General features: G+C 47.2%; 1 protein-coding gene across 4 annotated transcripts in view; it reads right to left on the bottom strand.

Moving 5' to 3' along the window:
- ARHGAP22 (Rho GTPase activating protein 22) overlaps positions 1-16,530 on the bottom strand; it is a 212,290-nt gene that overhangs the window by 167,551 nt on the left and 28,209 nt on the right. The window contains exon 1 of one of the 4 annotated variants that reach the window (XM_019730135.3): positions 5,898-6,295. The exons of 2 other annotated variants lie outside the window; for them this stretch is intronic. In XM_019730135.3, coding sequence (XP_019585694.2) covers positions 5,898-5,931 — 34 coding nt within the window. In that variant the 5' untranslated portion in view covers positions 5,932-6,295. Of the gene's footprint in view, positions 1-5,897; positions 6,296-16,530 lie in introns of those variants that run through there. One more of the 4 variants, XM_074337241.2, reaches the window with a different exon arrangement.

Consider the following 16,530-nt stretch of genomic DNA (forward strand, 5'->3'; position numbering starts at 1 on the left):
TGGATTGTTTTTATGCCACATCATTTCTTGATTTTTCTCTTTTATCTGTTGACTTTTCACTATGGAAGGTGAGGATTTTATTTCTTTCACTCCCGTGCCCCCACATACATAAGCACCCATCCCATCCTTCCAATATAGTTATGTTGTAATTTTGGTTTGATCAATATGCAGAATTTGCATTATTAGTACTATGTGATACCTGGTCCCAGTTGAGCTATATAATACACTATAATATTTTTTCCTTTTATGCACCATATTTTGCTTTCCCTGGAGTTCATAAATGCCTTATTTTTTTCATTTGCTTAGTTTTATACTACATATTAACAATTCAACCTTAAATATTCCAATAGTTGTCTAAATCTAATCTCCATGTGTTCATACGCAGTGGGCATCTTCTGAAAAAGATCACTGCCTCTTATTACTCAAGGAACCTATAGCTCCCCTGGAGACATATAGGCCACGTGCAATGGTCTTTAGATAGCGAATCCCTGTGTTGGGTTAGGGAGAGTGGTCAGAGGCCTCAGCATAAGACAGACATAAATATGAACTGAATTCTATCACTTGTTGGCAGGGCACCCATGATTCTCCTTCTACATCTGTTAAAATGGGAATACTGATGCCTCATCACAGTGTAGTTATGAGAATTAAATCAGTACAATGGAAATGCCTGGATCATGGAGGGCAGCACACAGTCAATGTTGGTTGACTTTCTTGTGGGAAAATCAGAAAAAGTAAGGTCACTGAAAGTACTTTATCTCACTCAGAGCTTTCTCCTCCATCCTCAAAGTACTGACCAGGCTCTGTACGTCCATTGAGGCTTCCAAGACATTGATACTCTTGCTAAGGAAGAGAGCTAAAGCTGCTGTAGCTTTGCTCATCAGTCTAACGATTTCCTCTAAAAGAAGGAGCCTCCTTAATAGCATAGATCAATGTTATTTTGAAATATTTTAAACAAGTGCAGAAATTCTAAAAGAAAATACTGATAGATTGATGACATAAAAATTAAAAACTTATGTACATCTGAGGGGAAAAAACTCTATCATAAAAGTAAAAGGCAAGCAACAAATTGGGGAAATATTTGCAACATGTACATAAGTCAGTCTAGGGAGGGGCCACCGTTCCTAAGGACCTGGACCAGTTAGAGCAGAGACTGCTTCAGCCTCCTAGGTAATGCTTTCCCTTTCATTCATTTATTCATTCATTCATTCATTCATTCATTCAAAATCTATGTACTGAGTGCCCACTAGATGCCTGGCATTGAAGTATAATGATATTAAAAAACAGAAATGGTCCCTGCCCTCATGGAGCTCACAGTCTAGTGGAATGACAGATACTCACCAGATAAAACCCACTTAGGAGTTTATGACTATAATTAATCCAAGGTAAATGCTGTTAAGAAAAGGAAAGCAGGGGGCAGAGGACCCAGCTTAGGCTGATGTGTGTGGGAGGACCTCCCTGGGGGCTGACACCTGAGCTGAGAACTGGAGAGTGAATCAAAGTTAAGGAGTGTGTGTGTGTGTGTGTGTGTGTGTGTGTGTGTGTGTGTGTGTGTCTGTGTCTGTGTCTGTGTCAGAGAGAGACAGAGAGAGAGAGAGAGAGAGACGTTGCAAACAGAGTGTGCTAAGGCTCTGTGGTAGGAGGTCCATGCAACAGCTGTTGAACAGGAAGAAGGCCCGTGTGACTGGAGCTTGGAAAGTGAGAGGAGGCTGGAGATTTGGCCAGTGGTTGGACTGTAAGAGGGGCCTTGTGGGCCATGGTAAAGCTTCGGATTTTTACCCAAAGAGGATTAAGGAAGCCATTGAAGATTTCCTAGTTGGGGTTCAAGGTGGGTGCATGGCTGAATTTACATTTGAGAAGAAGCTCTGGCTTTGGAGTGGAGAAAAGATGGGGTGAGGCAGAATCCTACTGCCACAGTCCACGTTAGAGATGATGACGTCTCAGGGAGGACGATGACTCAGGATGAGTGAGACAAGCAGAGTGCAGAGTTCTTTGGGAGGTAAAGCAACAGGGCTGCTTCCCATACCTCACCCTTGAGGAGCAGGGCAAGGCCAGAGCAATAAACGTTATGCTGGCTGGTGCTAATGGGCACAGAAGAGGCCTCAGTCAAGATAGGGGGAATACGTATTGAATGTCAACTGTAAGTGAAAAATATATATATATATTTTTTTAAAAAAAGATTGGGGGAATACATAAACCTTTGAAGAAACAAGTGCTGTGAGAATGGGATTTCGGAAAGGGGAGGAATCCCACCTGGCTGCAGCAGCATCACGGTCAAGTATCTGGGGGCTCTGTTCTGACTATGGCTTGGAGAGGTGGGGATGACCCAGGTGCCCCTGGGGGCTGAGTGAGCAGAGGAGTGCTGGCAGAGGCCACAGCATGGGCAGACTGTGGTAGTGGGCACCAGGTGTGGCCTGGGCTTTAACTCTCTCCTCACCCTGGAAAACTACACACCTCACTTCTAGGAGAAAGGGCACTGGTCTTATATTTTTATGTTCCATCTTGAAAAACAAATTCAACTTTTAGAGTGTCACAGAGCACACGGACTGGTCACTCGCTGTACTGTATATGATATAAATTCATGGAGTTTTAGTGAATTTATCCTATTTTTCTTTGGGAAAAATTGGCAGGGCAGTAGTGAGGTTTCTCTTCCATTCCCACTCTGGGAATAAGGCAGTGGGGCTCAGTGGAGGAAGAGCCTGCAGGGGTTGGAGAAAGACAGTGACAGAAAGACTCCCTGGAAGGGACCTTCAGAGCCAGGTGGGAGCTAGTGGGCCAGGGCCAGCCACACCTGGTTCCAAATGGCTCAGCCTGGCTTCAACGAGCCATGACTAGCGAGGATGAGTCAGCATGGGTCCTAAGGAGAGAATGGCAAGCTAGAATCATCTGCAGCATTAAGGACCAATTTGAGCTGGTATGAACCAATCTGGATCACTTTTCTGAAATCAGTTTGAATTGTGTGACGTCCTTCAAACCAAGCACACTGTTTACACTTAATGGTCTATTTTGAGCCATTTCCAATTGGTTTGGGTGCCTCCCTACTGTTTTGAATTAGTATTGTCCTCGTGTGTGTGTGTGTGTGTGTGTGTGTGTGTGTGTGTGTGTGTGTGTGTGTATTCACAACATCTGCCTCTAACTACTTCTTGGAAGTTGAACTCACCCAAGACACAACAATTGACCAAAGTTAGTTCTATATGCAGGCAAGTGATAGCAGGGTTTTCCCTAGCAGGAGCTCAATCCTGGCATCTCCCCCTCCCTGGGAAGGAGACAGGGTGATGGCAGCTGTTGTGGGCTCACTCAGGGCTGGCCTGGATGGAAACCTGACAGGAAGCTAACAGCCAACGGGACCTGGGGAAGGGTCCCTAGGAAGCCCCTATCTGCAGAGTAGCCTTAGCCAGACCACAAAGGCTTCTGAGCTGGCGCACAGGGGCGGATTTTATTAACTATCCCAGAAAGTGACCCCAGTCGTTTTCATGAATCTGCATGTATCTGTGCAGTGGTGTAGCCTGGAAGTGTGCCTGGGAAATGCATAGTCTGGAGCAGTCTAGACAAGGCAGTGTCTGGATACCGGGGACTGGAATTTGCATAGTACGACTTGCTGTATTTATAACACATATTTTGCCCAATTCCTAAAAGAGTCAATGGGGGATGAATTTTGATGAAAGTTCTTTCTACCAGAGAGCAATTTCTTTAAAGCACGTATATATAATTTCGGTCTATATTTCTCTTGAATTATCCCTTAAGGAAATTATTCCTTAACAAGCTGCAAGCCTGACCCTGCATAATCCAATTCTTGACCTGGTCTCCAGCCTCGTGCTGTGTCCGCTGCTCCTTTCTGCCCCCAGCTCCAGCCTCCTGGCCCCATGGCACCTGCAGAGGAAATCGGCCTCCTCCCTCCACCACCCTAGTTAGCCGTCCATCATTCCTCAGCTTGCAGCTCAAGCACGCCTGACTTCCTCTGATGCTTCATCTGCAGTCTGTGTTCTTAGAATGCTTCTTGTCATGGAGTATGAGCACACAGTTTTGTGGGTAAGTGATTATGTTATTAACAGCTGATGAATAGCACAATAAACTTATCTTTTAACACATCTTACCAGATAATATCTAGTACAGAAATTTCTCAACATTAGCACCATTGACATTTCGGGCCAGAGAATTCTTTGTCGTGGCACCTGTCTTCTGCATTACGGGGTGTTTAGCAGCATCCCTGGTCTCTACCAACTAGATGCCACCAGCAACCCTCAGTTGGAACAACCAAGAATATCTCTAGATGATACCAAAAGTCCCCTGGGGGCAAAATCATTTCTAGTCGAGAATCACTGACCTAGAACAATTGCTTATAAGAAGTTTGGGTTTTCAAAGGCAGGCATCCTGAGAGTTCTTTACTGAGGTACTGATCTCGTTCTAGACCAGCACTGCCCAATAGAAATATAATGTGAGCCATATATGGAGTTCTAATAATTACATTAAAAAACAGGTGAAAATAATTTTAATAATATTATTTGATTTAACCCACTGTATCCAAAATATTGTCATTTCAGCATATAATCAATGTAACATAATGATTAATTAGATATTTTGCATTTTTCTTCTGTCAAGTCATTAAAACCTAGCATGTATTTTTTTCTTAATCTGGACTAGCCACATGTCAAGTGCTAATACCCACATGTGGCCAGTGGCTAGTGAGTGAGACAGGAGCGGGAGGTAGACCTGAACTCTCTCAGAGGGCCTGGCCTGGTCCACCCATTGGGTCATCACCAGATTGCACCCCATCCCTCAGCAGAGCTATGCACAGCCCTCCTTTGCCCACTGGGGCCCACAGGTTACACTCCATGCCAACACCCCGCGGGGGTGTCATGATGTCTCTGAGAACATTCTGGAGGGCCAGCCTTCCCCCCAAAAACCATCCAGGTGCCTGTGACATGCTAATGAGACAGGTGTGCTTCCAGGGAGTTCGCAGGAGGCTAGAGGGTCCCTGCCACCACCCCAGGGTAAGACTCGCACTGTTTCCAAGCTCCTCAGGCAGATGCTGCACCCACCTCCAGGCCACTGTCCTCATGCTCATTGCTCACAAGGAGGCACAGCCCTCCACAAACATTGGCAACCTGAAAAGACACATTCCATTTTCTTAAGAGACAGATGCTCTCATCTAAAATGACACTTGCCCTAGCCAAGAAGTTGCTGCCCAGGAAGATGCTGTCCCTAGCCCTGGGACTTACCCTGAGTCTCCAGGCCAATCTGCAGGGAGACAGCCTGGCTGGGGCGCCAGCCCAGTCCTGCAGCACACTCCTGCAAGGCTCTCTGACTTCCATCTCTTACTGTGTCTGGATCTGCTCCTCCCACAGGCACCCTCATCTCCAGACCCAGCAGCTTCCAAGGAGTTCTCCAGGGGAGCGCCTGCCAGCCAGCCCCCCTCCCACCCCCCAGCTGCCTAAGGAATTGTGTCCTGCAGCCCAGCCAGCCACTCCTGCAGGCTCTGCAGAACAGCCTTCCAGGTCCCCCATGAGGGCCCTCACTTGGAGCTGGCTGTCTCTAGAAGCCAGCATTGCCTCCCTAGTGGGGGTCACTTTTGTCTTGGCTGCTGAGGCAAATCTTGAGCATCCAGCATTTCCCTTGCAGCAAAAGCACAAAGTTTCCTCAAAGTTGTCACCTAGTCACTTTGAGCAACAGAAGGACTCAGTCAGACAGAATATGGAGTAAAGTCTGCACACCTACCGGGGCCAGATGCCCATGGCCCCTTTGTAGTCTCAGGTCTGACCCCCACTGACCCCAGGATTCTCACTAGGAGGGACGTCAGTCACAGGATGCTTCCCGGAACGCCTCCCCATCTGAGGGTACACACATTCGCCAAAAGACCCACGCACACTGTGCCCAGATCCGCCCCACGAAGTTGGACTTACCCCTCCTGGCTTGCCTGATCTTTGGGCTCAGCATATTCCTGCGCTGGGCCGATCATGCTGCCATCCATTTCCCTTTGCTCTTCCTCTCCCTCAGTTGCCCCTCCTGCCCCACAAGGGCTCCCATGGCCACTGGCGTCCCCGGCGAGGCTCCCTGGGCTCCCTCTCCTGGCTCCGGACCGCCGGCTTGCCTTGGACTACATAAACCTCAATGCATTATTTATCCATCCCAGAATTAATTCCCATCCAAGTGAACCATTAAGAGGCTCAGTAACAGCTGCTGATCAATCACTGGGCCAGGGCGGGGCGGCCCGGCTGTCCCTCCGCCCGGCCGGGAACACGCGGCACTGTTGGTCCCCGAGCCCAGCCAGCGGAGCTGGCACGCCAGGCTCTCCTCCCACCCCGGCGGCGGCCGGCGGGCGGTTCCCGAGCTTGGATCCGCCCTCTGCGCGGGGAGGGCTCGTAGGCGTGCGCCCGACGCACCAGGAGGCCACAGGGAAAGAGCGCTCTTGGAGAGAGGCTGGCCGAGACCCCTGAAGGCGAAGGACCGGTCCAAAGGGACCCGCTCTGCCCGTTGTTTCCTGCCATAAGGGGTCCAGGAGGAAGTTTATGAGCTCATTTCCAACTGTTGAAAGCTAGGTGTGTCTTAGAAGGACCGCGCACCCGCGGCAGTGTTGGGATCCTCAGGGCACTGGAGCAGCAGGGAGATACGCCTATCAGGGATGTTACTCGTCTCTCCTGCCTTAGTGAGGTGACGTGAATGAGTGCCTGTGAAGCAGCTAGATCAGGCCCCACCCACAGAATCTCAAAAACTGTTCACTGAGTAGTGAGTCTCTGCTAACTGTCCTGCTTGTTTAATACCAGCACAATTCTAAAGAGTGGATAGTGGGACATTTTTGCGGGGGGTGGGGTGGGATGGGGTGGGGGGAAGGGGGGGAGGGGAGGGGGGGTTCTGCCTCAGGATCCTAGAACTCGCCCAAGAAATGCAATCACAGTAATCACTATCATTTATTAGGTGCCTACTGTGTGTCCAGTGTTGAGGCTGGGACTTTATATTCAGTGTCTCATTTAATTCTCAGATTCCCTGAGGCAGGGGCCATTATGGCTTTCCAGATGAAGAAAGTAAGGCACAGAAAAGTTAAATAACTTGCCCAAAGTCACACAATACTGTCAGGGCAAGGATTCGAGCCCAGGGCTGTGTGTCTACAGTTCATGATTTTCCATGATGCCAGTCTCTCTAAATACCCAAATTCCAACCACTTCATGTGAACACTTCCTGGCTGGACAGCCCTCAATGAATGTGTCAGATGGTGAGAACCAACCTTTGTGCCCTGACAATCACAGAGGGGCCCCGTTAGGGATTCGCGCCCGGGGCTGGGTTTTTCAGGCAGGTACTGTGGGATCCTTTTAGTTGGAAGACCAGCGATTTGAAAACCTCTCTGCTGTTAACAGCCGGTATCCCTCCCTAATCCTCATAGTGCCCCTTATGTCCCCTGATCCTTAAATGTCATACTGATGTATCATGAACTCTAGCAGCTGGAGGGGAAGAGGGTCTGTAGGCTGGGGGTCCGCTGGAAACCCACCGCAGCAGTCCTTGCTAGAGATGACAGGATCTGGCCAATGGAAAGCAGGGGAGGATTGGAGAGGTTAAGGACTCACCAGGATGTGGTGGATCAAATGACCAGCTTGAAGAGAGAGAGCAGAGTCCATGGAGACAAAGCTGGCTTACTCAGCATCAAGTCACTTATTCTGGCCCTCAGCCACTCCTCAGGTTTGAATAAGTATCTTGACATAACATTCGAGGCCTCTCATGGTACTGTCCAGGCCTGCCTCTGTGACCTAGCTCTTGCTAAAACTAGATACTACTATATGCACGCACAGCCCCTGCTCCTGTGTCTCTGTGCCTTTGCACGTGCCCTTTCCCACACTGTTTCAGCTACATAAGCCTGATCATGCTAAGCAAGTACTCTGTGAAATTATGTTTATTCTACCACCAGAAAGAGACACTAAGTGCTTCTGCAGAACTCTTCTCTGTGTCCCTTAGACTGCCCCAAGAACTTCCTCACTCCCAGGCATGTGCCCCAGGCTGTACTCAGGCAGAAGCCTCACAAGGAATACCGACTTGATGGGCAGATCCAGGACACACCACTGAATGATGGGCTCGCGCTCCTTTTCTTTTTGGGCCAGTTTGAAGCTAGGTCAGGCTAGGACAGAGGCCACCCAGGAGTGGGGAGGATATAGAGCTGGAAAATCTCACGTAGTTATCAGGGTCACAGGGCGAGGTCCCGTGGCCAGTGACAAAATCTTGAGCAATCATGAAACCCTGTGAGTAATGTGGCCTGGACCACTTCCTTCAAGTCAGAGGCAGGAAAATGCCCTGAAGACTTCTTTTGAGTCCACTCACACTTGTTTTGGTTAAGAAATCACCCCCAGGCATTCTTTTCGGTGCAGCTGTTTCCCCCAATGACATTAAGTCACCTCGCCTGCTTTTCCGGGGATCTGCATTGGAATTAGACAAAACCACAGAGGCTCTGGGCTTAAACCCAGAAGTAAAGCTGGGAAAAGGTCAGGAGCCAGTCCAGACTCTGCACTGGAGAATGGTGGGGGTCAGGAAGGGGGGCAAAGAAGGTCTTTCCTTCTCTCTGCCCTCAGATTGTGTTCCCAGTACTTCTCTGGGAACAAGTACTTCCATGGGGTCCGGCTGGTAGGGCCACTAGAGCCCCCTCCTTCCTGAAGTTTACAAACCCTGCCCACCTCTGAGCCTGCTGGGATGGAGGGTGGGGTAAGAAAGAACAGGGTGAAGGGAACTGTTAAAAACAATGGCCTCCTGCATAAGCATTTATTTGACGAAATTGCCCCACTCTCCCTGACAGGCAGGAAACTGAGACCAAGGAGGGGAAATGCAGGTGTCACCTAGCAGGAGACAGAGAGATGGACTCCTTTCCCACTGTCCTGTGCCAGCGGCACAGCACTGCCTCCCCACCCCCAACAGTGGTTCAGGGCATCTCATTGTTTCTTGCCTTGCAACATTTCAGCAATTTCTAAGGGCTGCTCTGGGCCAGGCATCACTAGACACTGAAGGGTGAGTGGAGAAGATTGGAGGGCAGAACTCTCCAGAAGGCATCTGCTGAAATGCACACTTCCTGGTGGGACAGTCACCCACCGACATCGTTGGTTCAGAGCCAAGATAGCTTCACATCAGTGTGTGGACAAAAAAAGGTTCTATGGAAAGTCACCTCACAGAGTGATCCGATCATAAATTCTTAATTGCGTAGGTCATGGTGGGCAGTCCCACCCCAGGAATAAAACTTCTGTAGTATAAGGCTTATCTTTGCCTTAGGCAAGCCCTGTCCTTTGTTTCTGTGCATCTAGGCTAACACACCTTTGAAATGACTCTTTTCAGACCTCTCCTTCTAAAATGTGGCCACCTTCAAAAGAGCACACGAACTTGGTAAATATCCTGTAATCTAATCCCTGCCTTGCTTTCTCCCACCTTCCTGTGCTCTTCCTCTTTAATTCCAAATGCGTAAAAGAAACTGCAAACTGTCATTTCTTGGAGGCATTTATCTTAATCTGTTGAGATCTTGCTTCTAGGCATGTTCTCTTTGGCTCAAATAAAATTAAAAAAAAAATTCTCTAGTTTGGATGTTCTTACGTTGGACCGTAGTTCTCAACTTTGGCTGCACATTGGGGAGATTTGAACACGAATTGCTGTGTCCGTCTAATCCCAGTGGCTCTGATTTAACTAGTCCGGCATGTACACTGGTCACCGGGAGTTGTAAAAGCCCCTCAGGTGATACAAAGTGCGGCTATAACAGAACCATCACTTTAGAAGATAACTGCATGCCCTTGAGCCTGGGCCCACCAGAGGCAGTCTTTGCTCATTGTCACCTCCAGGGAGGCACAGGTGAGCTAATCAGTCTCTCAGTTAGAAAGAGGTAAGGGGGCTTTCTCCCAAGACTACAGGAGATGACAGCTCCGTTCCATGCAGAGGCACAGATACTGTGTGTAGTCTGCACACTGCATATTGGTGTCCCGCAGAGGGGCAGTGAGGCTCCGCTCTTGCCACACATTCTAGTATGGTCAGGGGGATCTGCCACCAGGAGGGTAAGCCTCTGTCTGAATTTTATCAAGGTGCCATAGAAATAGCAGAGCCCTGCTTCCTTGTTCTAGAAGCTGCAGGAAGGACAGAGTGTGCTCTTTTGGAGGCAGAGGGGAAACATTGCTCTCCTGATTCTGAGATGCCTACGCAGGGGTCACCAGCACCAGTGTCCCCCGACTTCCTGCTTAGAGTGCTCTCTGCCTCTATTGCCAGGTAGCTGATGTGTCAGTGACCAAGCATGTCACCACTGTCCATGCCAGTGGTGTGCTGGACCAGCCGGCTGGTTCCAACAGCCGCGAGTGCTATTGGAAGCCAGTTGTGTAACACAGACATCATCAGAAGTTTAATTAAATAAACCTGCAATTAAATAAATTATATTAAAAAACAAAGGTAACATACTTGACACACAGCACTTCCTAATTATTTTACTTCATTTTTCTATTGTCTACATTCTTAGGTTATTCATGTCTATCTATATGGTGAAAATATTATTTGTGATGGTTGACTTTTTTGTGTTGTGTTGACTGGGCCATGGGATGCCCAGACATTATGTCAAGCATTATTCTGGGTGTGCCTGTAAGGGTGTTTCTGGATGAAATTAACATTTGAATCGGTAGACTAAAGAAAGCAGATTGCCCTGCCCAATGTGGGTGGGCCGCATCCAGTCAGTTGGGGGCCTGAATAGAACAAAAGGTGACCCTTCCTTGAGTAGAAGTGTCTGGTGGCCTTAAGCTGGGACATATGTAGCTTTTTTCCTGCCTCTACATTTGAACTGAATATCCTCTCTTCTTGGGTCTCGAGCCTGCTGGCTTTTGGACTGGAACGGTTTCATTGGCTCTCCTAGGTCTCCAGCTTGTGGACTGCAGCACTTGGGACTTCTCAGCCTCCATAATCACGTGAGCCAATTCTATATCTCTGCCCCTACCTCTACCCCGACCCCTTCGCCTACCCTTACCTCTACCTGTATCTCATCTATCTCCTATTGGTTCTGTTTCTCTAAAGAACCCTAATACAACTATACAGAGGGTGCCAAAAAAATGTATACACAGTTTAAGAAAGGAAAGAAAAACTGTGTTAAACTTGTAATGCTCAATATATACCGATAACAAAAGATGAATACAAGTTACGTTTGACTTCTGCAATTATAAGAGGCGCTGAAAGTGGTTGCCAGCAGTGTCCAGACACTTCTGATGATGGTGAACTACTGCTTGAGCAACGGTGACCAAAGTGTCCATTTGTACACATTTTTGGGCCCCCTCAGTCTACTGGGCTGCTACTGCACATCTCTTTCCAACTCCTTATTCAGTGGTTTGAAATTGATGGTGATGGGAGTATATACACCAAGAAGGTAGGCGAATGCTATCAATCAGAACTTAATGTCTTTCCTTCTGGAACGCTGGTTGTTAGACACTTGCCAGCGTGCCTCTGGTCATTCCCCACCATGTTCATTCCCTGTGCCCCAGTCACTGTCAACTCCCTGCTGTGGGGAGTGCATTCGCCACCCGAATCTGTTCTCCCCTTCATCCTGGGCATACCCAGATGCTCAGCGTTTCCCAGCTTCCTTGTAGTCTGGTGTGACGGTGTCCTAGCCATTGCTTATGAGCAGACATGATGTGACACTTCCAGGCCTGGCCCACAGCACTCCCCCCAACTCTCCCCCATGAGTGTCTCACTTTCCTGGTGGACTAGAATGGGACTACCTTAGAAGTGCCATGGAGAAGATGGTAGAGGCCCCACAGTCTAGGTCCTTGAATGACTGAGTGGAACCACACCCCATTGTCAACTCGGAAACACCTTCGATGGTTATGAGAGGGATAGCCATTACACATTGGTTCTCTTTGTCACTGCAGCTGACCTTCCCACCAGATAGACACTCTGCCTGCCCTTCTTCACCTACCAGACTTTGATGCACCCTTCTGGACCCTGTTTCAGCATCACCTCCCTTGCTCAGTGCCTCATGGTTACAGTTTGGCACCTTTAAATCTCCCCAAGCCCGAGGCCACAGGAACCTTCTCAAAGCTGCCCTGCCAGACCCAACTAAGACCTTACCCATAATTTAAATATATAGAATTTAAATTACCCATAATTAACACATAATTTAAAAATTAACCAATAATTTAAATAGTATAGCCCCTAATTTAAATATAAACTAAAAATAAAACTTACAGAATACTGAATTTAAAACATTCTTTTCAGATTTTTTCATTGTAAAACTGTGTGGGATTCATCAAAGGTGAACTTCCTGCCACTTTTGGTGAACTTGCCTTGCTGGTACTCTGGCATGGCCTGAGTTTCTACTTTGGAAACTTGGGAGCTGCAAGCTGCTGTGCCCCAGAGGGCGGGGCTGCTCTTATGGCCCCAGTCCTACTGCCTTAGGCCTAAGGTCTGCCTCTGTCCTTTGGCCCAATGCCTCCTCCAATGCGTAGCGTAGCTTTTAATTCTAGTTTGTCCACACACCACAGTGCCATCCAATATATAGCCCAGGCCCCGAGAAGGGGTTTAGAGCCCTGGATTCCTAATTTTTTTTAGATCTTTTGTGTCCTGGGATCCTGGGCAGAGAGTCAGAAGAACAAAAATGCAGATTCCAGGATTGACCATTGGAAAACCACCCAGACACACCAGGCGAGAACAAGAGGGTTCAGACTCCAGTATGCAGGCTTTGTTTGGAAAGTTCCTGAATCATGACCTGTAGCCCCAGCACATTTTCTAGGCTCCTTCCTGCAGCCTGAGTCTGAGGAGAGGTGGCTTAGGGATACTGAAATCCATTGTAGCACTTGTCACACATCACTTTTAACTTTGCAACAGCTAGTGTCAGGCGGCTGGGGTCCAGGGCATGCTTCCTGTGTGTTGAATGCATGAATGAGTGGTATGGCAGATGATAAGATGAGAGCTTTATTAGGGATTCACACCTGTTCAAGAAAGCGGTAGCAGCATAGGGGTGGGAGGGGAGTGTCAGAGCACCATGCAAACCTGACAGCTATCTCAGCCAGCCCGCCTGGGAGCTCCAAAGCAGATGGCCCAGAAGAGGGGTCTGGCTTTGGTAAAACATGGTTAGGCCCATGTACTACCGCCTTTTGCTGTCATTGGTTGGTGGTCCCCTTGGGAGGAGCATGACCTTGGCCACCACGGCCTTGCGTAGCCATTGGCTGGGGGCCACCTAAGAAGAGCATGAAGTTGGCTTCCTAGTTAAGGCTGACCCCAAAAAGAGCTAACAGCTGGCAGCTGACCCCGCTCCCTGCAGCTGGACGGTGAGTTCTGTCTTGAAGGGGGCTCTGAGCGGTCAGTTGTGTGTACCACATGGGGGTTCTGTGGAGGGTATAGGCCTCATCTATAAGCCTCTGTAAACGCTGGGTTCAGATAAATACAATTCACATGAGAATCTTTGCTCCACTTGGACGACTGTCTGGGCTCCGCATTTAACTGGGCAGCTTTCAGATAAAGATGTTATTTTGCTGCAAAGTCTTATTGTGGGTTTCACAGAAGGGAAAGTTTCTATTCAAGAGTGTGTGAAACTGGCAGTAGGACAGGCCCTGCCATGAGTACATGAGCTTCGCTCAGGAAACTATGGGAGGTGGCAGGAAGGACGCCAGCCCTCCAGGCCTGATACTCTGCGCCAGGAAGGGTCTGCTGCTGTGTTCCTGTTTCTGGCAGTCAGAGGCTGAGGGGACAGAGGAAATATAATCTCACTAGTGGGTTTCTGGGTCCTGGGAACATGATGTACTCAGGTTCCAAGGAGCTGCCACCCTTCCCTCAAAACAGGGGGTGGGGAACCCAGGTGTCAGTCTGCCCAGGCTCAAACGGCAACCCATGTCCTCATTTGGGTCCAACAAGGAAGCAGGTCCTACCCCAAAGAGTCATATTTTAGAAAACGATGAATCACCACTTTGGTCAGTTTTGCATTATTGAACAACAAGTCTTCTCCCTCGTGAAAACACCTGCTTGTTGTGGAAAGGCAGGGACTGCAACAGATGGAAAGAATGGAAATTTCTCAGGTGCCTTCTCTCTCAACTCGCACCTGTCCAAAAAGTCAAGATTCCTCCCCTGCTTCTCTCCTCTGGGCACACCAGCCCTCTGTGGGCACACAACCTTCATCTGCTCTTCCAGTTATCTCCCCTCCTTCTGCATCTTTAATCTCTCCCTCTCTCACTAGTTCTCTTCTCCAAGCTGACAAACACATGCACGTGTTCCCTATGCTCACAATCCCAGCTTCCCTTCATCTCATTTGTGCAGTGGAACAGAGCTTGCTTTGGGGCTATTTTGGAGCAATCTCCCACCACCTCCTTCTTTGAAAGACATGACGAAAGTTCTGCTCTGTCCCTGTAGGCAGTTGGACATGACTGTGTGACTCAGGCTCAGCCCATCAGATGCCCCTGCCTGGGTTTGAGCTAATCTGAGAGTGTCATGAAAGGACTGAGAGATGGTTAGAATGGACCTCCCAGAACGAGCGGCAGTGACAACGCCCTGCTGTGACAACAGTGCCTCTGGCACAGGGGAGGCGACCTGAGGGGCGTCCTGACCATGCATATTTGAGAAAGTGATCCTCATGCCTCTTGCTTTTAGGCCCTCGGGAACTCCCATCATTTTTGTCCATTTCCCAAGCCTGATTCTCCAGCTCCCAAAGGATTTGGTAAATCTCTTATAAACTTCCAATAGATTCCCTTCTTCTGGCTTTTGCTGATTTGGGTTGCCTTTCTGTGACCTCAACACACAGAATTCTGACTCCCACATCATGTTCTCAGCCCCTGTTTTCAAATTCCTCTTCTCTCTCACTTCCTAATCTTTCTAATTCAGCACAAATGGTACAGTCTTTCACTTGTCATTTTCTCACAGATGGCATTTCCTTCCTTATTTCCCCAATTATGCCACTAAACTAATAATTGTATGTCTCAGACTGGAAACCACAGGTGACCCTTCCAGACCAGGGCTGCAGCCTTCTGCAGCCTGTTGTCATATTTCCTGGGAGAGGCTCTTGCTGGTTATAGCTGACAGTCATCTCAGCTCACCGGAAGGTGCTGCTGCATGAGGTCGTTCTGCTCACCAACACTTCTTTCCTTCTAACCTTCATTTCATCCTCACCTATTTCAAAGTCCAACTCCTGCCTGGGTATCACCTCTGCCCTTAGTGAGTATGTCGTACATGTACACTGCCTTATGTTAGCCTGTAGTGGGATGACATAGTCAAAATGCTGAAAGAAACACTGTAAACCAATAATTCAATATCTGGCAAAACTGTTCTTCAAGAATGAAGGAGGAATGAACACATTCTTAGGTAAACAAACGTTGAGACAAATAATTGCTAGCAGACCTGCCCTACAAGAAATGTTAAAGGGAATCCTTCAGACTGAAATAAAAGGACACTAGACAGTAACTCAAATGCACATGAAGAAATAAAGAACACTGGTAAAAGTAATGATATATGTAAATATTTAAGAAACCATTAGTGTGTTTTTTGTAACTTCTTTTTTCTGTCTCTGATTTAAAAGATAACTGCATAAAACAACAATGATAAATCTAGTCAACGGGCACACAATGTATAAAGATATAATGGGTAATGATAACAGTATAAGTGGGAGGAGGGATAAGGGAGATATATAAGAAAAATATTTATGTACTATTGATATTAACTTGGTATTAATCCAGATTAGATGGATATAAATTAAGATGAACTCCACAAGACAACCACTGAGAAAATAACCTAAAATATGCAATTAAAAAATGACAAGTGAATTAAAAGAGTATACCAGAAAATATCTATTTAACACAAAAAAAGTAGTAATTGAAGATCTGAGGAACAAAAAAGATATATGACACTTAGAAAAAAATAGCAAAATAGCACAGGTCTTTTCTTATCAGTAATTACATTAAATATAAATAGATTGAACTCTCCAAATAAAAGGAAAAGGTGGGAAAAATGGATTAAAAAACATGATCCAATAATGCACTGTCTAGAGACTTAAGATTCAAAGACACTAATAGGTTGAAAATAAAGGATTGAAAACAATATTCTTTGTAAACAGTAATCAGAAGAGAGCTGGGGTGCCTGTACTGAAATCAAACAAAATAGACTTCAAGACAAAAATTATTACAAGAGAGAAAGAAGGACTATACATTAAAAAATGGATAAATCCATCAAGATGTAGCAATTATAAATATATTTACCCAATAATAGAGCACCAAACTCCATGATGCAAAAATAGACTAAAGAGAGATATAGACAGTGACCAATAGTAATTGAAAACTCCAAAATCCCATATGCAATAAAGGATAGAACATCAGTAAGGAACTAGAAGAACTTGAACAATACTATGACCCAGCTGGAACTAAAAGACATCTATTGAACACCCCACCCAACACAACAACAGAATATACGTTCTTTTCAAGTGCACATGAAACATACTCCAGGACAGACCAAACACTAGGCCACAAAACAAATCTCTACAGATTTAAAAGGACATCTGCTCTCATCACTTCTACTAAACAGTGTACAGGAGGTTCTAGCAAGGACAACTAGGCAAGAAAAATAAATAAAGGTATC

The sequence above is a fragment of the Rhinolophus sinicus genome, chromosome 15, assembly GCF_057876585.1.
Source record: "Rhinolophus sinicus isolate RSI-liver-muscle chromosome 15, RSI-T2T, whole genome shotgun sequence".
Classification (NCBI taxonomy): Eukaryota; Metazoa; Chordata; class Mammalia; order Chiroptera; family Rhinolophidae; genus Rhinolophus; species Rhinolophus sinicus.